The sequence below is a fragment of the Vanessa atalanta genome, chromosome 2 (genome assembly GCF_905147765.1).
Source record: "Vanessa atalanta chromosome 2, ilVanAtal1.2, whole genome shotgun sequence".
Taxonomy (NCBI): domain Eukaryota; kingdom Metazoa; phylum Arthropoda; class Insecta; order Lepidoptera; family Nymphalidae; genus Vanessa; species Vanessa atalanta.
The window spans coordinates 6944618-6972401 of NC_061872.1; the positions used below are offsets into that span (position 1 = coordinate 6944618).

At 31.0% G+C, this 27784-nt stretch overlaps 1 protein-coding gene across 3 annotated transcripts in view; it reads right to left on the bottom strand.

Annotated features, from left to right (window-relative positions):
- Positions 1–6586: 6586 nt before the first annotated feature.
- LOC125072304 (diuretic hormone 45) overlaps positions 6587–27784 on the bottom strand; it is a 51199-nt gene continuing 30001 nt past the window's right edge. Inside the window, exons 2-6 of one of the 3 annotated variants that reach the window (XM_047682883.1) lie at positions 27556–27598; positions 14594–14719; positions 11199–11294; positions 7589–7775; positions 6587–7072 (exon numbers count right to left, since the gene is read on the bottom strand). In XM_047682883.1, coding sequence (XP_047538839.1) covers positions 7032–7072; positions 7589–7775; positions 11199–11294; positions 14594–14719; positions 27556–27558 — 453 coding nt within the window. In that variant the 5' untranslated portion in view covers positions 27559–27598 and the 3' untranslated portion in view covers positions 6587–7031. Of the gene's footprint in view, positions 7073–7588; positions 7776–8688; positions 8886–9035; positions 9190–9851; positions 9929–10318; positions 10473–11198; positions 11295–14593; positions 14720–27555; positions 27599–27784 lie in introns of those variants that run through there. The other 2 variants (XM_047682892.1, XM_047682900.1) reach the window with 2 other exon arrangements.

The following is a 27784-nucleotide window of genomic DNA, read 5'->3' on the forward strand; positions in this document are numbered from 1 at the left end:
TTATTAGGGTTATTTTTAATATAGTTCTACCCTCCACCTACTTTTTGTTGCTTTGACATCTCAAGATTTTAGATTGTTTTACCATAGGAATATTTATATATTAATTCATAAGTTACGATATAACGAACCGTAGTATATATATATCCGGGATAAAATACCTTGCAGAGAAAGAAAGAGTATATTCTCAGAGTACTTTTTTTTGTATTATATTTTTTTATAATTTCATAGGTACCTGACCTATAAAGATATAAGCAATTGCATAACATTGCATTATTACCCAAAAATATATACAGTAAAATTATTTAAAGCAATTAATAAGAATCTTAGAAGATGTATCTCAATCGGTGTACCAAGTGTATTAATGTGGTGGATATAATAACATGAACAATAAACAAACTATACGTTTTTGCAAAAAGTAGCTACTTGCAAACTACTTTTATAGTTATCTCATATTTGAATATACGTTTGAAATTATTAGGTATGAAATGAATTTAATTTGACCTTAATGGAACTTTCGAAGTACGAATTATAATGAGTGAAAATCGCAATTCATTCCACGGAGTATTCGAAACACGCAATATATAAGCTCTATTTCAGGTACCTAAGACAATATTTAAACGTAAACGTTAAACGATCCAAATAGTTTCCACGACAGCCGTCTTGTTCAATTTGATCGAGAATATGAAAAGTATTATTAATGGTAGGATTTCGAATTATTAATTCGTAATGTCCGGTATTTAAACCACATACCTAAGTGGACCTTACCTTACCATGACATTGTTAAATAAAATATTTAAATATAATATAAATATTTTTTGTCGTGGTGATTATTGTGAGCTGTTGTTCGTGTTTTGTTTCGTTTCTACTCGGAGTTCACACGTTCGCCAAAACTGTCATAGCATTATCTGATTAATTTTATCTTGAATTCGTACATTTTACAATGTTATAATATTTTATTTAACGAATGTTATACGTGTTTTACTATTGTATTGTATTGTATACTTTAATTAATGATTTATGTTTATTTCATGGATATTGCTTGTTATGTCCTATCTAGATAGATTAATTCAGGAAGGAAGGCTAATAAAACAGGAGACTTCTTTTTTATATTAATTTGAAAATAACTGGTATACATCTTATTTATACCAGTTATTTTACAATTATATTAGACCAATATTATATTATAGTAAATAAAGCTTATATCAGAAGATGTCGTGCGTTTCTGAAAAGGTTTTAGTATATAGAACAAGACAACGTTTGCCGGAGGTTTTGCGTGTTTTCTAATGTACAATGTTTGGTGTTTAGAATTATAATTATATATACTTTTGTATTGAAAAATGTGTTAAGCCATAGGCGTTCAGTATTATTCTATTTATTTTATATTAACATAAAACGTTATTCAACAATTTATTTACTATCAAGATGGTTAGTAGTTGTACTTCTGACTTATGAATAAGAAGAAATTATTATGCGTTATTTTATTTGAGATTAAATGTACAAGCATTTTCAATGATCATCGTATTAATAGACAGACAACAATTATTAATTTCGAAAGTTACTCTCTCTGTCTGTCTGTTACTTTCATATTCAAAACACTGAGTCGCATTCGATGAAATTCCGATGAAGGATGGACATCCTTGTCTATGCCTATGACCTGGTAGGTCCACACGACACAGACTTTTGTCGCACAGACTTACAATTCTGACAAGAAAATGTCTGTAAGGACTTTTCATTACCTCCGACTTTTAGTTTTGCGGATGCAGAGTTTTTCAATCATTTTTCTTAGCAGTATCCTTGCAAACCTCGGTGCGAATAAACTGTTCTTGGTGATATATATTGATAAAAAAAAAATGATTTAAACGGTAAATGTATGTATAATGGGACCGTCAGTTGGAGAAGGGGGGAGGATGTAGGAGTTCCATGAACATCATCTTTGAAGATAAAAAGTAGGGTTCGAAAAGTTTCAGTGACAAAATAATAGATATTTTTTCCTCGGGTATTTCATTAATTTTTCAGTAAAAAATTAATCAATTAATCATTATTCACTGATCAATTATTTTGCTCCAAATAATACGCAGACATACATACATACAACTTTCATGCAGAGCTCAGACTCTTCCAATACACCGACTTTTGTCTGCGCTGCTAAGATGCAGAGACAATATTCAATAGAAGTCTGTGTCAAGTCTGTGTCGTGTGGCCCACCATAAAGCGCGACCAAAGCCGCGCGCGACAACTAGTAAGATATAAAATAGACGCCAACAGTTTGACATTCGCGTAGGGATTGGTTACAACGCTTACTATAATATTAGATGTCTAGACATAGTACGTAGATAAATTTTCGTTTACATGAAATTTAAAAAGAAAATGTACGACTATTTTTACCATTTTTTGATTACAAAAATATGCAATTAATATAAGTGGCGATGCAAAGGGCTCTTTACTTGACGAAAACGCGTCGAGAAGTGGGTAATAAAATCATGTGGCTCTCGGCGCGCCGCTTTAAATTAAATCACCTTTAATTATCACTTGACGTTCGTAGACTCGTAGCGTCGTCCCGCTGGCGAGCCTTCAGGCGTAGCATTAGCGCAACTGTTATACTAATGTGCAATAATAGCTAAAACACGCACTACAATCCGTAATGTAAGAGTTTTATATCTTCGCAAAAACTCATTAAGGTAATGACGAGGTTTTTATGCTCCTACACACGTTATCAAATGATTCGGCAATGATTCTCAATCATTAATAGATAGAGATTAGATCTTTCAGAAGAACATGCACTTCGCATTACGATTAAGATATAAGACAGAAACACTAACAAAACCTATTTTATAAAATATATATTTTATAAAATTAAATTTAAATAGCCTGTGTCTGAGGAGACTTTTATTGATAATCTGTATAAAAAAATGTTTTAAAATAATAGGTAAGTAATACATCGATTACAAAATTCGAACATAATTTAAGCATCGAACGATATTTGTTTCATCATTTCTATAATAATCAATAATATGTTTAACGCTACAGAGTATAAGTAATACTGAAAACAGAGTCTTATAACTCTTTAAGGAAACACAAAATTCAAACATAACATAAAGTCCTGAAATTTATTGTCGATACTTAAGATTTTATCATCCTTCTTCTGAAGTCTATTTTAAAATACACTATAGTATGGTTTATTGTTATTGTGTTGAGGAATCGATTTTCTATCCTTAATTATATAATCAAAATCGTGCTGAATTTTTCGGACATCGATAAATAGAAGATACAAAATATGCGCACAAATTTAATTACTTTCCACGTTTAATTTTTTTAATATACTAGAGACATGCCTCATAAGTATAGAATTCCTGATGGCAAATAGTTACCTTCGAAAAAAAGTATTTCCGCTAGCTCTAGCGTTAATGATGTAGTGGTAAAAAATTACATTTCTTCAAAAGACTTGTTATATTACGCACTAACTGTTGCCCGCGGCTTTGCTCGCGTGGAAGTTGAATATATTTACAGATTAATTAAAAATATTACGTTAATTTAAGAGCCCTTTGATCACATTGGTTTGTATTTCACCCCTTAGGTTAGAATATCCAGAAACGCTTAAGTACGTATCTACTCATTTATAATCAGTGAACCTAAAAATAAAGTTTTATGCTTCTTAATACAAAAATGACGGACTTCCACACGAAAAGTCAACCTCTATTTTCCACCCCTTAGAGGTAAAATATCCAGAAACAATATATAAATACGTATCTACACATTTTTAATCAGTACCTAAAAAAAATAAAGTTTTATGTTTTTAATTTAACAAATTACGGGCATCCGTACAAACTTCAACCCTTATTTCACTCCCTTAGGGGTAGATTGTCCCTCCTTAGTGGGTGTCTACTTAATAAAACGATCCCACTCACCAACTTTTTTAAATTTACGCTCAGCGGAGATGAATCAGTCAGGACATGTTATTTTATAAGTATAGAAGGTTTTATCTTCGTTATGTAAAACAAATACACTGCTATACCGTGGTAGTGATGTGAAAATAGAGGTCGTGGCTTCGCACGCGGATAATTAAAAAATATATTAGTGCATTTTCAGCAAAAACTCGGCTTAGCCACGAAGATTAAAAAAGTGCAGCGCCCCCTTAAAATCAAATTTCTAATAAACCTTCCTTTCTGAACTTTTATATTACGAAATGAAGTTTTCCAAATTTCAAATATTTCTTACGTATAATATTATATATAATATAGTACATTTGCATATATAGTTAGTCTATCAGGACTATGTATTTTATATATTACAAATTAAAACGAACAAATGTTGTCCTTTAGGTGTATGTTTTATCTGTATTTATAAAAAAAACTATGATCTTCATTTTGAGTCATGACGCGTCCAACAATAATTAAATTGTGTGTAAACAAATTAAACTATATAAAAATAAAATAAAATATGCAAAATATTATCCATTATCAACTACTAATTTATATAACAAATAATATATTTTAATGTGAATACAACTTACAAATTGGTATACACCAACCTTCATGGTTTTCGGTCAAACGATATAGAAGTCTAATAATCTCGGACATACCAACATCCTATTATATACAAAATATGTATATAATATATCATAGGATATTGTACTTAAAGTCATTGTTTACACACACATTAATAAAGTCACATGATATAAGACAAGAGTAGCTAATAGGATGTGCGGCTCTGATTACGCGCAATCGTCAACGACAAAAGGATAGAGCAAGTCGATGTTTAACTTCTGTGTCTGTAGTTGCCGAACCAAAGTTTTCCCATTCATCAAACGTCAGCTGAATAACCAATTTAATATTTATACGCGATAAAATTACCAAAAATCATCAATATCATTCATTCGTATGTAAACGGGAAATTCACGTTCAAAAATATTTATTTTTGTATCAATTAATAAATTGAAACTTTTACAGTTGAATGCTCTTTAATTCCCTTTTCAATTTTTAATCTTCATTAACAGTTTCAAATATTATATAACATAGATGTGAATATGTGAATCAACAGTGTGCAGTGGTTCTGAAAAAGCTAATTAATGTCGTCAAAGAGAGGCCTTAGCTTGAAAGTTGATTGAGCCCTTTATTACAGCATTCCAATTTGATGATGACGGAAAATTGAACCAGAGCATTTTGTCGATATAATGTGACATTTTTAGTTTATAAAAACTTACGTATATAAAAACAAATAAATCTCATTACTTATAATGTAAAAACAGCCGAGTTATTCCGGATTAGAAGAATAGAATTATCAGTGAAAGTGAGATACGATTATGAGATTTTTCGCTTATTGATATTTTCATTCTTAATTATGGCGTTTGGGAACTAGCACTAAAAGATAAAAGGATTCCTAATGATAACAGGCAATCGGTAGTTAAATCTCGCCACACTTTTTTTTAATTCAAATAATTTGTTGCTCATCAAGGTGGGTTTAACAGAAATCTCACCAATAATAAAATAAAATAAGTAAATATACTGATTAATATAATAATAAGATGAAATAAGTATATAATAAAAATTAAACACACAACATCAGTCCTTAAAACAACTTAAAAAACAAAGATAAAAGAGTGATGACAAATTATGCAATAAAACATTGTTAATTACTTAACAATGTTAAAATCTTCGGTCTAATTAGCAATATCGAGTAAGAATGGAATACTCTATTAATTCATTTCCAATAATTCAAACTAAAGTTATTTTTAAACTCTTTGTATTTAAATACATTAATAAGAATATTTTCGTAAATTATTATAGATAAGATGACGCTTAGAACAATCACTAATTCAATAATCTTTAATTAATATTTATATTATTTTCATTCAAACAGAAGAACAAAACTTTTATCCCATATATATTATCTGTACTTATTAATACAAACCACAATAAAAGGCGTTACACTCGAGTCTTGTATCAAATGGGAATAGACCAAACTTACCTACACATTATTCGCGTTAACCAACGAACACGATGCTATATCAAAGCCATGCGTCGCATATTTCCCCGAGGTCACGTTAGCATATTTAACAAGACATTGTTTAAATATCACTATTATCAAATTAAGCCACGCTATTTTAATATTAAAACGGGAATATATTTGCATATTACATAAACATAAAACAATAAGTTTAGTTTTTAATCACAAGCACTTGTTTATATAGGATTTAATTTTTTTCCAAATCATCTGATTTTTTTAATTTAACATCAAGATGGCGGCAACAAGGAACGCAAGTTGAATTTAGTATGTGAAATAAAACGAATAACAATAATTTAACGTTTTTATTGAACGTAATTAATATTTAAATGTTATAGACTATTACATTCGCCTACATTTATAAGCTAATAGAGATCAATGATTATAACATAAGATTTACATGTAACAGCTAACCTGTACATATCTATAAGTAACATAAAAATAGGTGGATAGTTCGTTTTTTTATACAATTACAATTTACTAAGATAGATAGTTATATTACTGTAGTTATAGAATCGGTTTATATCGATATCCAAATTTATTTGGCACAAATCATATAAAATACCTACAACTAGAAAAAAAAATAATTTTAAATTATGTAAATAATATATAATAACACTGTGTTTGGAGTGAATGTTGAGCCAGTTAACATTCACACCGAAGTAATTGTAAAATAAACGAAACGAAATATTTTAATAAGCAGTTAAAATAAGGACGGTAATTCTGTTAATTATAGTATCTCGAAGAGGACTTAATTTCCTTAATAAATTTAAAAGTTGACGTAATTCTGTCGAGTGTCTTGCATTCTAAACACTACGAAGAATATTGTTAAAATTAAGCTTCGCGTCTAAAATTGCTACTTTTGTATTCATGTTTTTAATTACCGGAGCAAATAATACTGCATTCGTTATCTACTATTTAAATTATACATATTGTTAGGTTTGTTCTCTCGAAAATATAGATGGTGTCGCAGAGTCTTGTACGCAGGTGGCGAGAGCATCCGCAGAACTAAAAACGGCTCCCATTACTCTTTAATTGTCGTAGCGAGATGATACTGAATTAGCCCAAAAACCTGTTAGAAAAATAATCTATAATTCCAATTACATTCCATCAATTACACTTAACAGTTTGATTATTTAATTTAAAAAAAAATGAATGAAATAATAGCTCTTTTTGTCAGGTTGTAAATTAAAAGGTAATAGAGCACTGTCCTTCAAAAACTTGAAGTTCAAAATTGGTAAAGTTCAAAGTTTCAATTAACAGCTTTGAATGAATCTTAAAATAAGATAATACCTTCTTGTACGAATTTTCGCAATCAGAAACAAACGAATATTTTTAATTACTATAAAAAATAATTATGTAATCGTTTTAACTTTCAAAGCACCAATTAAAATTAGGCTTTAATTGCTAATTTAATTATTTCCAACGGTATAATATGTTGATCTGGTTAGAAGAATCAGATTTGTGTTTATTATTATAACGCTATATTGAACATATTTATTCATATGATAAAGGAATATTATTGCTGTATTATAAATAAAAAAAAACATGGCGTCGTATATTTGCTATATTAGGTATTATTTCATACCTCGTTTGCCAACGTTTTGCAAGAAGACTCTGTTGGCGACCGCCTGCCGTTGGTTTGCTTCGCGCATTTGTTTGCGGGCCACTTCGAGCAGGAGTCGCTGGCGGAGCACCTCCATGGGGTTGTTGATGGAGAGCGACGGCATCTTCCGTTTCGGCCTCGCGCGCCCTTCGTGGATTTCGGCGACATTCTAATATAATTAATAAACATTAAAATATCTAGTAACGTCTTGTTTAAAAATCTCATTACAAACTAAAACTATTTGCATAAATTTTGAATTTCGCTAACGAGGTACACGTAACGCGTTGCATCGCCGTATAATATTATTAAAGGAAATGTTAAACGAGATTTCCGGGTTTTCGGAACGCCTTGTACGTATCGCTCAGTTATATAAACTTTAATACGATTTCATGTTTCGTGAAAAATGTAAATTTCATTTACAAATTAACATTGATTGGATGTCAATAACAAAGATCAAAGCGGTTAATTGGCTTTTGTAACCGATATAGCTAATTAACTAGAAATTGCGTGGGTGGTAAATTTTATTCGTGTTAATGATTTTTACGGGCATTAAAAACAATGACATATCAACTTATGCGGTAAGGTGTCCCGCTGTGGTTTATTGTAGTTGTCTTCCAATGAAATGTTTGTGATGTTCAAATCATTTCTTGTCATGACGTTGTATTCGCAGAGATGTTTATGTCAACTAGAGGAATACAGCTTAGCTTTCAGTTTAACCACCGGCTAATTAATTGAAAACGATATGTTTGTTATTATTTTATGAGTTCTTTTAATTGTATGAATTTGAATATGAGCGTATACTAAAATGTATTTGCTCTGAGCATTATTCAGCACACAGACTTAAAGTTTAATATTGTATTGTACTGAATTTATATTATATAATAGATTTTATTTAGTAATGAGTTTGAGGAAATTCAATTGAAATTAAACAACAATACGTTATAATTTTAACAATATTTATTTGTTTCTAAGGAAATTTTTAATTTCAAGCTTAAAAAAATTACAATAGAATTAAGTATTACATTCTATTTATAAACGTTCACATTTTATAATAATAACCATGTTAATAGAGTTAACTACAGGGTTACTTGAATTCTATCAAACATTAGGATTGAGCTATCATTAAAAGTTACCTACATATTAAATAATCAATATGCTTAAATTAAAATATCACGCAGCAATCGTTAGATCAATAATAACAATAATCAGAAGAACTCGTTGCGGAGTGACGCTGTAGATTGTTAATATTTATCCACCTCCGAAGATCTTAAGCCGAAACCTGAAAGTAAAAGCAGTATTAAAATTACGAAGAGCTATGTATATAATTGTAAACAGATTCAACTACAAGTACAATGTTAAGAAGTAAAAAAGTTGTAATAAACATTTCACAAACTATTGACGCATTGATGTTGTCATGTATAGTTCATACCTCTCTTTCCAATGTCGTTGAGGAAGTTTCTATTGACTGCGGCCCGGAGAGCATGCACCTTCCTTTCCATCTCGAGATTCAGCTTATTGCGTAGAACGGACATCGGCATGTCGATGGACAGCTGCGGCATACGTCGCTTCACACGCTCATTCTCCTTCGCAATCACAGTACAAACTCTTTTATTTTTTTGGTTAACTACCTCGTTGGTCTAGTGAAGAGCTTATGAGGCTGCGGATCGAAGCTTAAATCATGGGAAGGGTAATTAAGTTATTAAACTTTGGGACAAATATCTCAACTCGAAGTTAGGATGACGGTAACACAACTTAATTCGTTGGCCGTGGCGGCAATTCCAACAGGAAAACATAAAAATCTATTTGTAGTCATATTTAATAAGAGCAAGATACTAAATAGTAATCTAGCGCTCTCTTTCTGATAAATATACATACATATATGTAATATATTGAGAATAAGGAAAACTGTCTTAGCAGTTGGGCTAAAATTAGATTATAAAGATACATATGTTTTACCAATAACTATTAATAACTACCGTAAAAGGATTGTATCTTTATTATTTAAAAAATATGCCAGATCATTCAAATTAAATGTAACCTTAAAACACGGTGTTCAATATTAGAATATTATTCTTATAAAACACATAAACAGGAAACGATAAAATATAACAAATGTACATTCGTTTTTCAAACAATTTTATTAATCGTCATAATAAAACCTTTCACAATATTATAAAGTGTAACTTTTTTATTTTAACAAACTATCTATAAGTATTTAAATATTTAATATTTTGTTAGTCGCAGGACGGCAAAAATTGGCTTCTATCTTCTAATATGTGAATATTTAATGCTTCAATATGCAGTCTGGGTTACTCCAAGGATCTACAAATGGAAGAAAAATAGTTATAGACATTGAATTACACTTTATACAGCAGTAAATAGCATTATATTTTAATATTCCAGAGCCAAACAACAACACAATCAGTTTCATGTAACATGAAAAGTTAAGTTAGCGACAAAACGTGCTAGTTGAATAAAAATAACTTTGCAACATTTACTGAACAAATTCATGATGTTATGAACATATGCAGATAAGTTGCAAATTTAACGCGAATTATTGAGTTGAAGTTGCAATTTAAAGTGCTTAACGTGTACACGGGAAACAGGAAATCAAACAAGACAAGCAAATTCATTCTCCAACAGAAGCATTACACATTAAGTTTGAGTCACATAAGTGTTATCACATTCAAAGTTTAAACAGTTGTTTCTAACCTCGCTTTCCCACGCAGTTCAGAAAATCTCGGTTGGCGTGTGCTTGTCTTTCCAGATAATTGTTGTATGCCTCGCGTTGTAGGACTTCCACCGCAGGATTCACGGACACGTAGAGGGTGCGTCGTGAGCGAGCCAGACCCTCATTACTAGATACCTTTGTACACATCTCATTCGTTATATGACACCGACACCGAATATGAGTTCGTCTATTTTGACGTCACATCACTAGCTCTTTGTATGCAGAATATTGCGTCATCCGACATGCCGTCCAAATGAAAGCCTTTCATTGCAAAGGACATGAATACCTACTCATGAGTTTTATTTCATGCTTGGAAAATATTTAACTAAAGATACTTATTAATTTCTCGCTTTTACACGACATATTCACGAAAATGTATTTTAATATTTAATACACAAAACACACAATTTATTTACAATTTAGTTTATAATATGTATATATTTTTTAATATGTATACAAAAATATATTTAAATAGTATTAATAATGTGTATTTATATTGTATATCCGTACAGTCGCTAATTACGTTTGCCTACTCGTAAAGGAATGGGAAGTATCAAGTTTACTTTTCAAGTTTACTTAGAAAATAATTAAAAGAGTCCATTTTCTTTTGTAACACAATTAGAGTTTAGTCAATATCAGGCTGAGGAAGATACTTACTTGACTTGTTTTATAATTCATAAATTATTGACAAAACGTTGTATCTAAACGCTTTCGTTAATAGAGAAACCGTTGATAGTTTGTAAAATTAAAACTCATACATTTGATTAAGTAATTACATCAATATAAATACTTAAAATTAAATTAATATAAAAATAATTTGAAAATATGTTAAGTGAATGTTATATATAACTATTATAATACCTGAGAATCACGCGGTACTTCAGCTAAGAGGTAGAGCCAAGGCGCGCCGGCCGTGAGGCGTCCGCTCATGGAAGGAACAGCGTAGCCGATGCTTTCCTACAAATAATCGATTCATTTTAAATACAAGTCTATCAATCATAAAATTCGGGATACTTCTTCCCCACAAGTGCTTCCCCACAATAACGGCTCAATTCTACTCTATTGAATATATTGAATAAAATTTCATATTTATTCAATTCTAATTTATTGAATAAATATGAAATTGACAACTCATATGAATTGTTATATCTACAACTAAATGAATCGGGAGTATAAAATGTAAAAAAACATTTCTGTACAGAAGTGTCACAATTATGTTCGTAGGTGATAATTAGAAAATGACCCCCCCCCCCTGTTTAAAATTGTAAACAGAATGAGAAAAAAAATACGCAGAGTTTATTTCACCGGTTCTCAAATCACAGGCCACTACTATCCTTGAATATGTAAGTGTAATTCGTGTATATTTAATAAATGTATTTGAATGGAAGTTGAACTCGCATAAGTAAGTTACTTATTGAAAGAATATTATACTTTTGCATGATTCTTGTTAAAATTTGAGTCAAGACGTGAGGCAAAATTCAAAATAATATAACGGAGTTGAAACCCTCGTACACTAAACCAACAACGTTTTATTACATTCGTCAACAAAACAATAAGGTATTATACGTAATTCTGTAAAGGGTAAATTTAATTATATTATATTATAATCTTCAATATAAATTAATAAACAATGAAGCTACTTGGTGGTAGAGCTTTATGCAAACCCGTTTTGGTACCTCATCTCATCAGAAACGGAAATGGTATACTTAGAAATTTTTGTGTTCCAGGCTAAGTGATTTAGTGTACCAACAGGCACAAGGTACATAACATCTTATCCCCTTAGTCTTAGTTAGTATGGAGTGGTCAATTTTTCTTGCAGCGCCAATTTCCATAGGCGGTAGTGACAACTTACCACTTGCCTCTTCTACCTACTTGTTTTAAAAGAAAAAAAAAAAGAAGTACTTAAGAGTTTGATTTAAGCGATTTTCTTTTCTTTAAATGGAAGTTAGGCAAAGAAGCGAAATATAACTAGGCAAGCAGTTATACGATTCGAGTTCCAAAGTTTCAAGTGGCGGTAAAAGTTATTTGGCACTAGGCCAAACCTGAGTTAAAACTTAGTGTAGAATTAGTACTTCTTATACGTAAGTACGCTATGAAGATATTAAAGTATCTGTAGAGTTTTAAGAAATAGTGCAATTATAATGTTAAATAAACCGAGCTTCTGATGTTTTGCACCAATATTATGTCATTCATATTTATATTACATTTATAAAAACAAAGACAAGAGTCACACCGCTCTTAAATGTATCTTCATATAATACTTTTATCAAATCACTATGATAATTATTCGCTTGTCGTTATCACATTTATTTGGTGATAACGAAAGAGGTATTCTAATACTGCAAGGAAAATAATTCAGCGGACAGACCTAAACAGTGACGCCTGCCTCATGTCATGCCTTTTTAGGAATGTTTTTACTGGGGGATTGATGGGTTAGTACATCCATGCGTGCTTTTAGCGCACAGCGGTGATAGAGTAGATAGTACATAGTAAACCAACCCGAAGGACTGTAGCCTCCTTCAGTAAGACCGTCACGGTTCAAAAGGAGACGGTGGAGCGGGAACGGAAAAAAAACCAACCCCGCTCGGCGGATACGACGAAGACGTCATCTGACGTCTCGTGTTATCAGCAATATATTAAATTTTAATTTTTTAAAGCTTTTATAAACACATTGCTTGAGATTGCAAAGGCTAAAGTCTCTCCGGTCATACTCGACAAAATACACGTGGATTATCTATATGTAAATATATTTTTCATATGTTGTTCAAAAATAAATAATCCAATTCAAATAATAAATATAAATAGACTCGATACTAAAATATATTTAACTAACATATATCTCAATCATAATTCAACAGAAACCTTCATAATACTTGCTAAGTTGAATTGTTATTACGACCGCAAACTTCCAATACGAATTGTTAACACTTTGACATGTGATTACGGTAAAGTTTATAACTAACAAGGGTTACAAGCGTTTCGACTGATACTCGAATATCAACTAACAAATTACTTTAAGTAGGCGTTATCAAAACGATTAGTTGTCGAACTTTGAGTTATGATATTGAAGAGATTCAAAATAATTTTGATTTAGATTTTTACTGACTATTCCGGTCTTATTTATTTTATTAATTACTTCGAAGTGTTTCGTAATTACAGTACAACTAGCCACCCACTTCACAAGGCCTATTCAACTCTTAGATTGAAGATCAAACATAAAAATAAAACCGGCCATTTTTCGGCTGGTATAGTTGAAATTCTCGGCTTTTCTCTGCTTTAATATTAATGTAACATACATGTGTACAAGCCTTTATCTTGAATCACTCTTTTTATTGATTATAAACGTATTACAATTTGCGCGGTTTAAAAGATATATAATGAAAATTGTGGAAAATAGTAATAACTACTGAATTTATCACCGATTCTTCTCGGTAGAATTGCATTTGCATTTAATTTAACACTGTATCGTGACGATTCAAAAGTTATTTTATGAGCCTACCTGAATAAAGAATATTTTGATTTTGAGATGTGTACAGACGGCGGGAAGCGACTTTGTTTTATATAAAACACTTCAGTATTTTTGTTTTGGTTTTTATTAAAAGAGGTTTGTTTAATCAATTAAAAAAATATGAAAAACATTGCATCTCCTTTGCAAAATATGCAAATTAACCATAGATATCTAGATTGTTCAAAACTTTTGGTTATTAAATCAGTAATTTTTTTAACTAAAAACTTTTATTCTTTTAAACCACGATGTTATTCTGATGTCTGAAGAGAATCTCTATGCAAATTTGAAAGTTAAGTGGCGATCATGAAATTTGTACGTGACGTTTTAAATTCAGTCTTTTCATAGCGTCTAGTGGATGATCCACTTAAAAATTTAGGGCTAATATCAAATTGTTATTTTGGATGAAAATTGTTAATTATAAGTTTTAATACCAATGTCCTTGACTTTTATACACGCATACATAAATATATATCTAATAATACGTGCACACAAGCAATAAGTTCTACCGATCACTGGTCCACCTGTTGTTGTATGTTTTTACCAATATTGTGTAATGGCTGTATTTGATATGGCTATGGTATTTGATATTGTTGTGACTCTGATTGTAAGTCTTAACTGCTGTTGTTTACTTATAAATAAATAAAATAAAATATTAATTATATTCTTACAAATTGCTAAATATAAAAATGATTAAAAATAGCTTTTACTTTTTGCGGGTAAATTGGCTCCTAACGTATTTGTTACTTACATCGTCGGGTGCCGTTGAGTCGAACTGCGCCCAATCGATAGCAGGTGTAAGCGCGTTAGATGCAGGTGCGGCCTCTGCGCACGCGCAGCCCGCTACCACCATAGCGCACCAGATCGCCCACGACATCTGAAACGAAAATATTTGTAGTATCTCTCTCTCTCTGTAAGGATTATTCGACTTCAGATTAAAGATTTATAAATAATATATACATATAAAAGTAACAACCGTAAATGTCCCACCGCTGGGCTTAGGCCTTCTCTCACCTTGAGGAGAGCGTTAAGAGCTTATTCCGTAGATGATCATTGTTTTATTTTTTACCGCCAAGTACGAGATTAAATATTATAAACACAAAAAACCAGCGTCGTTCGCCCGGATTTGAAGATTCATTTGTTCTAGCCCACTGGGTCATCTCTGTTTTTTGCCATTTAAATTAGATATCATATAATGTAATACAATGGGAGTGCCAATATTAAACAAATTGAAGTATAATCTACAGATACCCCAAAAACTTTATATTAAAGTTATCTGAAATTTTTATTTAAGAAACATTAAAACGGCTTTTTTCCGTAATTCCTAAAATAATTCAATCTGATTGACTTTCCATACACAGCTAAAACTACTGAGTCGAGAAAAGCTGCAATTTGAAACATGGGATTGTTTTATCCGCTTTGAATCGATCTTCGAAAACTTCAACTTAACTGAGAAGTGAGAGAGATAAAATTGTGTGAATTTTACAACTAGGCAGCTAGCCGTATTTCTAGTTGATATAACTCAACTTCTGAAAACTGAGCTTATTGCCGGTACTCCGATGAAAGCTTTGCATATAATTTAATCATTTTAAAATAAAAAGTGCTCGAAAGAGTTTTTTTTTCATAGAGATTATTTTGATTTCGATATATTCGTATACAGAGCTTGTTAAAAATGTGTTTGTCATGTGTTTTTTCTTGATTTAAAAATAATGTACGAACTGTGATATATGTTTAATTACATAACATGGATTTCCTCGAATGAACAATTAATAGTCAGTTAATTATTATCAACCGACCACAATAACATTACTGGGAATAGATTCAACTAAAAACGAATTATTTTGTTCCATTATACTAATAACTATAGATTGTTTAACATTGGAAGTTTTTTTTTTAATCTTCTATTATACCTGGGACTTTAGTCATCTGATTGACTATGCTACTCCCGTACAAGCAAAACACAATAATCAAAATCAAACGAACTTAGAACCTGATTAACTTAATATTACTTCATTATTATAATAACATAATACATCAATAATCTGTTATTTTCTTTAATTATAAGGTATTATTAAAAACTTCTATTCAGACATCATATGATTTTAATAAACGGGGAACATTGGAAGTTAATATTGTTGTACAAAAAATTCAATTACATTGGTACCTATACCGTATCTCAAACGTACAGTCCGTAAATGTCTTATCATATGGCATATTCTTAAATAGCATAATCGACAGTTAAACAGATGAAATACTTAAAGGAAAATATCACCAGCTAGTAAGTGAGCACCTGTGCTCTTCCCAAGCCAGCCATTAGCAGCGAGCGTTAGTCTGACCACTTCATTTGGAAGACCTGAGAGCAATATTTGCACAAGACTGTACATTATCACTGTTTACGGGGCAACTTAGTATCGTAATTAGGTATATAAACGATATACTAGCTATTTGTAATATTTATATAGATTTAAAGTGACAAAGAATTCCTTGTAATTTAGTGAAAGCTTCATAGCTACAGAATAGTATTTATAAGAATCATAATTTATTTCATAATCAATAAATTATTCGCTTTCTGAACTCGGTTATATATGATGATGATAATCAAATCACTTGGTTATAGGGCTTTGTGCAAGCCCGTCTGCGTAGGGACCACCCACTCATCATATATTATAAGCAACAATAATTAGCATTCAATTCTCTTGTTCCGGTTTGAAGCGTGTACGTAGCTTTAATAGGCACAAGTTTCGAGATGAGAATTTCTCGAAGAAAACCTTAATCGAGACACGCGGTAGCGTGTCAGCCAAGTTCAAGTAACAGAACTGGCGAGCAGCACCGCGTTTAATATTACACGAACCACTTGGAGCCACTTTTGAGCCAAGACAGACCTTAGGCTACAATATATTATCCTAAGTTATAAGAAGAAATGATATTTTATGTAGTTATAAATAAATTTCCGGAAAGACCATTGAACTTGGCACCCATTTAAAACACACTTCTTTTGTCGTTGAAGTCAACACCCAAGGTATATATCATAATATTGGACTTGGCTCTCATTTTTACATTTATGTTTTTGATGGGATTACTTTTAACTACCCGATCCAGGGTTTGAACCACTAGACCAAGGAGGTAGTCAAACAGCCAGTGGAAGACAACATTTCTTACATGCCATGATTTCTTGTGACAAGAGGTCTTTATAATGATTGCAAAACAATTGGACGTGTATATGTTTCTTAACATGGCACTTTACTTCATCTTACATTTCAGTTATTTCTGTGACGGATAAGTCATTTGTATTCATCCATCACACTTCAAATTAAACCCAGGCTTATAGCTGTCTAGAACAAGTCTATATTGTTTCCACGCGCTGTGATATCACTTGTCGTACTTAAAATGTTTCTTAGCTTCATGGAACCGTATATAATATAACATTACAAAAAAATAATTTTAGGAACATTTGAGTGATAGAATAAAGAATTAAATTAAAGAGCAGAAGGAAATATAATCATATTTCAGAACTTTGAATTATTGTAAAAATTATGGCTATTTACAAAAATATCACAAACGATTTTTAAACTATTTGTCTAATAAAATACGTAATATATACGACGCCCGTATTCGTTATTATAATTTTACAAGTATAACATGTTCGAACTCGCATGAAAACCCCGATGTATCAGTTCCTATTAAAGAGTTAAGCAGATTATAAATGAACCATGCATCGGGTGAATCAATTCGCCGACTAACAAAGTTGCGACTTGGTTAATATATTATATCAAATATAGTAGATATCATTTTTATGTAATTTAAATACATTACATATAAGTTAATATCACTAACTAATACATATATATATAAATAAATATCAACCATTCTTTACATCATCAATGCCGACTTTGGGAACTAAGATGTGATGTCCTTTATGCCTGTAGTTACTCTGGGTCACTTAATCTTGAAACCGGAACGCAGCAATACTAAGTATTATTGCTGTTTTTCGGTAGAATAACAGATGAGTGGGTGGCACCCACACAAGCAAGCACCGAGTAAGTCTACTTAAATATAGTACATTTTCTGCGTAAGTAAAACCCTCATGAGCCCAAAACAAATTATATAATTATAAGAAGAAAAAAAATACCAGCAAAACTCATTACACAATGTAATAGTGTTGTGTGAAAAACTGTCGTTAGATTCAAATGGCGCTAGTTGAGACCAGGTAGAAATATACGAGAACAATGAGAACCCGTTTTAGAAACAAGCTCGGTCTCCGTTGTGTAATCATCTCGCCGAGCTGAGGTTCGCGCATCCGTCAATTTGTTCGATGTTTTATTTCAGTGAAATATGTGTTAAATTGCTTGAAATGACGACCTTGCTTCCTTGCGAGATCATCAATAATTTCGCTGTTCATGAATCTTGAACCGATTTTTAAGATGAGATAAATGAGCTATATGTATAATCAGGACTGGAATTGAAAATATATACATAGAAAGGCTATTTGATAGCAGAATATTTATGTTTTCTAGTATATAGTATTCAACTGACGGAACCCTGGTGCTCTTTAGCCGATCTGATACTACCTACATATACATATCTATATATACCCTTAACATGAAAGAAGAAAAGTAATAATATTTTTAAATATCTATTTAATTTATTAATGTGATTTAAAAATAATAAAATATATCAGTGTAGTGCGTGTTGAGAGAACTCATGGCATTGAACACGTGGATCTTATGAAATGCTTGCAGGTTCAAATATAAGCAATCACTTCTGAGCTACTAGCTCTTTTTTGTTTTTGTCATGTAGGCAACCTTCATGAATTACAAATGGAAATTACATAACTCTGTCAAAAGCATTATGAGATACACATATAAATATCATTTTTGTTTTAATATGGGAGATACCAATGCTTTCATCAGCACGGGATCATACTATATTCAATACTATCCGTTGTCTATGACTGTGTCTTTGGTATCCAATGGCATAGGTAAACATTTACCATCGGGTGGCCTATTTGCCCGTCTATAAACAAAAATCATTAAAAACGAACTATCTAATAGAATCCAATTAAAACTTGAACAGCAATAAATAAAAATGACAAGTAAAATTAAAGTTTAGAAAACACTCCAAACTTCAATCTGTAATAAATATAATTTAATTGAAATATCAAATTAGATTAACCAGTTTCTCACAACTGAAAGCTAGTAAAACACACAATTAAATTAGATTCTAAAGGATCACTTTAGCAATAAATAAAAGCGGTAACTTATTAATTCTTAATACAACGTAAATAAGTTAATACAACCCTTTCCGGGAAGTAAATAGTACTACTTATTCTTCCAGATACTTTACTATAGAAAAATAATACTTTCTATTAGAATTCCGGTTCGAAGTCAATAAATGACCTCGAGGTCTTAATGCAATGGATTACAGGCTCAAAATAAGGCTCTAATACATTTGGATAGCAATGCTGAATATTTATATATATAAATTGCAGATAAGTTTTCCTTTCTGTCATATAATAAAATATATATGTCTATCCAAGACTAAAATATGGTGATAATTATCACTTTTCAGTTCTTAGTCTTGATTAGTAATTATTTTGTACAATATACTAATGATTACTACAGATTCCCCCGCTATGTGTACTCCAAATAACCATTTGTGTACTGTCAAATATTATACTAAACAGAGACAAAGAGATTTAGACATAGACAATTTTATTACTATTTTATTAATATTATAACAGATGATGATAAGGATGTCCTCCTGATTGATTACGTTCTCGGTGGCCATTGACAACAAAGAATACATTACATTGTAAAATAAAGTGATAAATATAGTGATATTTCATGTGCTTAATTTGTGTTTATAATTCATCTCGTGCTCGGCGGTGAAGGAAAACATTGTGAGGAAACCTGCATGTGTCTAATTTCAACCAAATTCTGCCACATGTGTATTCCACCAACCCGCATTGGAGCAGCGTGGTGGAATATTCTCCAAACCTTCTCCTCAAAAGGAGAGGAGGCCTTAGCCCAGCTGTGGGAAATTTACAGGCTGTTAATGTAAAATGTAATGTAACTTCAAAATTATCGAACCATATGTCAGATTTATGTATTCTTGCAATAATATAATTGAAAAAAGTCCCGTTATATTGCGGTTTGGTCCGGCCCATTCTATTTGCTAATCAAAGTTAAACATAATATGTTAGTGCCAATAACTTACTGCGTGCAAATAATAGGTATTGCCTACTTCACTGCGAAACCGGTTCGGTCGTTTATAGGCTGTTCCAAATTTTTTTCATATTTACTAAAATAAGATGATGATTTATGATGAATGTAGGTGAAAATATTTTAGGTTATTTTTGGTGATTGTTTCTCTCATATTTATTTAAAAAAACTGTTGTGTATACATTATACTTAAGCGTTTTTTTACCATAGACATTTGTTTCAAAACGTCGCCATACTAATTTTTTCTTTGTAATTTGTCGTTTCAATGTGAGTGGAAAAATATTTGTAAGAAAATTTTATGTGAAATTATTATTCTAAAAGTATTTTGCATCAACTAAACCATTACAAAACTATTTTGATTTTTTTTAAAACTTATTAGTTATTTAAGGAACAACAATATTTAATAATAATATTTATTAAATATTAATAATATGTATTTGATTCAGATATGTTTTTAAAATTCTACTATTAATAATATATTATAATTATAATCACTGAGAACAGGTCTGTGTTATAATAAACGAATTTATTAGAGTACGATACTCTGTTTAGAATTGTATAATCTTGTATCGAAGATCAATAAAGTGTGTGAGAGTGCACATGTTTTTACAGAGTTACTGATAATTTTTTGACCGAAAAGTAATAACTTTTTTGTTCGCCCGACTCACGATTTCAATCAAATCAATGAGGCATACTTCTAAAAACACTAACAAGAATTCATATGCGATAAAAAAGCGTTCGGATACGTTAACCACATACATAACATATAAATGTATTTATACATAGTTAAGGTAGTAGTAATATTTGAGACGAGAAATGTTAAAGGCGCTTATTAGAATACTTGAATAAGAGAAAATACCCTTACTCGATAGTTAGTTAGTTAGTTAGTAAGAACATAATCGTCTTAATCTTAACAAATAAAGCCCAACGACAACCCTAAATCAAAAATTTATATAGTATCGAAATTAAAAAAATATGTCAAATATTTATTAACAGATATACTTGGTGGTAGGTTTTTGTGCAAGTGCACCTGGGCAGTTACCGCTTTGTATTGTTGTTCCTATTGGAAGGGTGATTGAGCCAGTGTAACTATAGACACAAGGGACATTACAAATTGGGAACTAAGATTGGTGACGCATTGGAGATGTAAGGAATGGGCCAATGTTTACCGGTGGTAACCACTTTCCAACAGGTGGCCCATTCGCCCGTCCGCCTATCATAAGAAAGTGATAGATGTGATAATAAAACATTTTATTCATGCTCTTTAACAAAATGCTATGCTTTTTCATAATTTCATAACATAATAAAGATAATACCGTGTAGTGAATGAGAAGGTAATTAATATGTATTTATCCTTAAGATTTAAATATCCTTCATCAATCAATGTATAAATTATGTTGTTAAGATTAAAATATTCTAACAACGAAACATTATGATCGATCAGATCCGTCTGTATACTTTTCTTAGAAATCAAAATAAAGTTCAACAACGGCTTTCAAGAACCGATACCCTAACCCATACTTTACCTATTTTGAAGAGAAATATTAACAAACTCATAAAAGAATAATAAGGGACTAATTATGTAGGCTTATATTCTTCTTTACGTTACATAATATAAACATATTGGCCTTAAACGTCAAAATCTATTTTAATATATAGATTATATTTATATAATACTATAACATTCGGTAAGCTTTCATTTTATTTTACTTTTTCAATTGGTAACATTTGTTATTTATGAACGTATATTGGTTTAAATAATTTTTTTTAAAAAGGTTTGTAGCTAGATATTTCTTTTTTTCATAATATTTTTTTAAGCATGCCTAAGCTAATTTATCGTTCGTGGTATGAAAAGCTAGGCAAAGGTCAGACTCCTTACTACTTTCTGAACACAAATAATATCGCTAAGCGAAATCCATCTCAACTTTGCAAATAAATCGTTGAAGCTACATCTAATCTATTCGTTGGGTTCTATAGTTCACAGGTTAAATGCCTACGATAAATTTCCTTAGATGAACCTTTTTATTTGAACAAGCTTCGTGCCCTCACTTCAATATAAACTGATACTAGTAAACTCTTGGAAGTTGATGCAGACTTTAGGATTTATGACGCGACGAAGCAAATTTACGCAATTTGATCTATTAAATTGTTACATATGTAAAAATTAACAGCCGTGAATTTTCCAATGCTGGGCGAAGCCTACTCTACGCTTAGAGGATGATCTGTTCTAATGCATTTTGATACATGTTCGTACAATCATGCAGATTTCAGAAAAAACAAATTCAGCAGATGAAATGTCTTGTTTGTGCGGGTTCGAACTCGCAATCTTCGGTTGAGATTCGGATGTTTTAAATACTGGGCCTTTTCGAAATAAATCAAGCACAAGATTATTATAAGTTTATAATTACTATTTAAATATTAAAACAGTAGTATTAAGTCGTGTAAAAAGCGATTTAATACGCATCATAAAAATACCGTTACAATATTTGAAACGGCTGGTGATATTAATTTAACGGGTCATTGTAAACGAAATGGTAATAAAGTCTGTATTGTGATCATGACTTTTACTTTTTTATTTTAAAATACAAGAATATTTTATATTTAGAAGAAATTACGAAAACTGAATTAACAACAACCTTTGCTCATACAAAAATATTTCTATATGATGATATGACGTCACGTTTAGACTTGTTGATTTGTTCTAATTCTACAAAATATAGTTTTAAAAGGACTTACATACATAAAAAATATTATTAGGCTTTATTGCAATTTCACATTCTCATGGTGCATGTAATATAGCCTCTATATACACATATGATGGTAGCCTTTATATTCGGGCGTTTTAGTATCTAATGACAGTCGAGTCTACTTTATTTTCTCGTTTATATAAAAACTAATCGATTTCATAAAGATCTATGAGGAAAATGAGGATTAATTTTAATTAATATATATAAATAAATAAATATTGGACAACATCACATACATTACTCTGATCGAAATGTAAGCAGCTAAAGCACTTGTGTAATGGAATCAGATCAGAAGTAACGACGTTACCACAAACACCCAGACCCAAGACAACATAGAAAACTAATGAACTTTTTCTACATCGACTCGGCCGGGAATCGAACCCGGGACCTCGGAGTGGCGTACCCATGAAAACGGGCTTACACACAACTCGACCAAGGAGGTCGTCAATACGCTTATATGCTTTATATCGAGCGTAATTAATAACACAGCATGTTCAAGTATCGAGCAACAAGTTCACCGAAATCTTAGTGACATGCAACAAGTGACACGGCTGCGGGCTCGGAAATAGGCAAATATTGACGTAGCTCTACGACCGGAAGTGCTCTGCTTTGAACTTCCGTTGTACTTCTATGTATTTGTATTGATAGAACTTCACAATTAACTATCGATTATATTACAAGTAATGCTTTGACGATATGTTCATTTTGAAATTATTTCATTTTGACATTAACAATCTTAAAACATCTTAAAAAAATGTGATGTTTATTTACATAAGTTTTAAACGTAAATATATTATTTATTTACTCGCGTACTATAAATAAGACAATAACACAAATAAGTATTATCCTCTTCGGGCTGTATTTTTGGTCATTTGTCTAAAATAATTAAGCATCCATAGCCCAGTGGATAGAATGCGTCAATCTTAAACAAAAACTGCGGCTTCAAATCCGAGCAATGACATCTGATTTTCAATGTACTTATTTCTTGTTAATCATAACCGTTGTTCATAAATATAGCATAAATTGTTCAATATAAAAACTGTAATAAAAATATGTACGTACTAAAATATAAAATGGTTGTGTACAGACACATATTTCCTCGTGGATTATTCGGTCATCACTATGTTGTATTATATAAATGGATTAGCTACATCGTACGGTACGTATTATTATGTACATATGATTATTTAAAAAAAAATCTAGCGCTAATAAAGCGTTCAAAACAAGTAAAAACCCATCAAAATCGGTGCAGCCGTTTACGATGAATTTAGTGACATAAACGTACAGAAGAATAATAAACACATACTGCAGTACTTTCTATAATATTATCCAATAATATCAAAGACAAAATTTCACGATTACATAAAATAAATATATCAGCAGTTATAAATAAAATATCTACTACACTGAGCGCGCCTATCAGATATCCAATATAGTATTTGGAGATGCATTTCAGATTTACTCGTAACTAGTTTCCAATACGACAAACTTGTGAAACTCGACATCTATAAGTAATTGCTCCTATTTCAGACGGTGAGCACATTGTACTTATTACAGCTGCCTTTCATTGCTTTTTAATTGATAGCATTATATCATGGTATTAGAAAAAAGTGCATACTATATAACGATTTTTATTCTCTGACGATAATAGAATACGTTCTTCTTTGCATTCGAGCTATGCGGAATAATAAAATGGCAGCAACGGGGACAATTCCTCTAACTGATAACGGTTTTGATATGTTACCGGTACTATTCCGATCCAACTTCGACTATTCCTCACAAAAATGATCCCCAGCTTAATCGTGATGATAAATTCACCTTATTTATATCGATTATCCTAAAATAACGTTTATATTCAGATCAGACCACGTTTCCATTTGATTTCGATATAAAATGTCATAAAAAAAAGATGTTATTTGAACCAAAGATCTTCTGTGAATGTGAAAGCACTACGCTATCTAAGATATTTCAAAAATATCTGAAAGAATGCATCAGTAATAAAGACACTAAAGTATTTTTTTGTTATATAATGGTTAAATTATGGTTATTAGCCCTTTCATATTATAAACTTCATTCTATTATAAATACTTTTATCAGTAACTTGGCTTTAATTATATAAATATTAACATATATATTTCAATATATAAAAATAAATATAAAACTACGAAATGTGACTTCATCAAGTGAGACTATGGGGATTTGCAAGATCTGAGTCAAGTTCAAAAAGGTAAAACTATAAATGAATGAACTGTAACGATTCATTGTGCCTACTCGACTGTTCTGGAATATTCGAATCGCAAAAAGAAGTGTCTAGTTTTATACCTTTTGATGTCTCATTAGTGATGAGAAAATTTTAACCTGAAATTCCATTACTTCGGTATTACTCACATATGTACTACTTTTGGCATGAACCAGCATACAGAAAATATAATATAACTGATGAATATACGTATTATGTTATGGAATAATTTGACTTTGAAATGTGGAGATGACCCACTAGTTAGACCACGTGATTCTTAACCGATGATTGCGGTTGAAATAAGCACCGCAAAATTTTCATGTGCTTAATTTATTTTTGGTCTTTGATCACGTGATCGGTGGTGAGCATCGGAAGGAACCTGCATGTTCCGTATAACATGCAGGTTTCCTTCCGATGTTTCGCATAACAGCATTTCTTCCAAGAGTTTAGTACAGCAGTATCGTCATTCAATCAGCAGATTATTACAGGCTGTTACTTTACTCTACTTACTTTAGAATGGTAATTGATTTTTTTAAATCTTATAATAATACTAGACTTCACTTCTAGAATAAACTACAATCTATCCAGTAAATATCGTAAGTTACAAATGCGACGGTAGCTGTCTTTTTCTCTCATCGCACTAAGCCACTGAACTGATCCTAATAAAATTCGACATGTACGTTCCTAGGACGTGAATAAGAATATAAGCGTGTAAATTAGGTTTTACGGGAAAGGTATGACACGGATGAGTCGCTGGGAAATATTAGAAATCATACAGAACTGGCAACATGATGTATATTAAGATTTATTGTGTGCGGGCATGGTTATTTTATTTTTTAATTTCTTTAGTTTTTAATTTTTGTTATGGCTCATATGTTTCTGGTTTTCATATGTTTTAACTGTTACTGTTAGTGTAATACAGCAACGGTTGTCCTTCTTGTATCGATTTGCTAAATTTCATAAAGGTCAGTTGAACGATATTTGATGTTTATGAGCTACAGTACCAGTTAGTGGCGAGGTATAATATAACGAAGTGAATTATATAAAATGCTTATCCATAAAAAGCCCCTATTTGCGCAAACTTCATGATTGCTTAAACAGTTTATTATAATATCCTACCATTAGAACTAATGTTTCTAGAAAAGTCACGTGGCGAAACGAATGCCACAAGCAAATATTCGTTACGGCTACCTTCTGAAATCAATCAAAATTTTGCCTTTCAATTATTAATTGGGCATCGATCACCGAAATTCTCTGGAAAATATTTCACTAGAGTTTTTTTTCCTAAATGTAAATTTATCTATGTAAATTTCACTGTCTGATAAAAAGTAATTAAAAAAGAACTAGTTTAAGCAGTCAATTCTTTAACTCGGTGAATTTTTATTATTAATAATAAATTTATATTAATAGTGATTATTTATATTTTTTAAGTTACAGTTAATTCTATAATGAAATACGCAGCCGAATTTATTTGTATATATTTTATATTAAAAAGTAATTGCTTTAAGCCGCAATATTAGGTATTGCGACTGCAAAAGGTCAAAATTCATTAAAGTAGGCTCTTACAAGGCCAAATTGAAGTGTCGATGGCTCAATGGTACTAGTCCTCTGGCGATGTAAAAGTACAGATTCGATTTTAATACATAAACAGTACCAAATATACTACAAGTAGCGCGTAACAAGTTAAGTAAAACTGTTTATAATATATACTAGGCTGAATAATGGTTATTAGTTATATAAATCAATACTCAATCAATACAATAACCTCAAATACAGTTTGTATTTGAGGTTTATTTTTTAAAAGTTTTTGTATTGAAAAATATTTTGTGTCTGGAAATGTCGAGATGCTGAATAATTTCTGCTATCACTTTATAATGTATAATGAGAATTAATATAATTTTATAGACACATTTACGATTCTTTATTGCGCATTTACGCGTCAAAAATGTTGGACTTACCAAGTTGAACAGCAGTTCACAGAACGCTACTGAAAGTTGAAACGTCAAAAGCTAACTACAAATATCTCTAGAACGACACCGGGAATAGTGGTTCGGTGGTTCGTTTTTCGTGGAAAAAATTTATGAAGTTTCTGAATTTTTTTTTTTACCGCGCATTGAATACTATACATATACTTTTTTATCGTTCGCTTCGCTCGCGTTTTAGAGGTTCACCGTCAGGTGATAAACATATAAAGTAACCTGTCTTTTCTTAGGGTTTGAGCTTGGTTCAAATCGAATTTCATCAAATTCCGATTACAGTTACTTTTATTAAAAGAGGTCTTGCAGTATATTCTGGGCGTCTACTAGTAGTTGAGTTGTAGTAGTACTTACAATTAAATTTTAGTAACCCTGCATCAATATGACGTATTTAATATTTTATTTAAAACAAGTATACAGTTATTATACACAGTATATAATTTCACTTTCGTGTATAGTTTTACTTGTATACAATAAATCTCCTTATTAAACTCATTACAAATTGACTCACTTAAATAATAGGTACTTACCATGTTGACGGAGTTATTTAATTGCTGAGAGTCGTAAATCTATCTGAAACAATGAAATAATATATAATATACAAACAGAACATACAAAAAAAATGTAATCGATGACGAATTGAATTGCTATTCTGTAAGAACTCACTTCGCATCTCACTCGTAAATCTTATTGATAACCGACTCTCAGTAATAAATTATTATGATACGTGTTTTAAATTTTATTTTTATGGTAAATGTC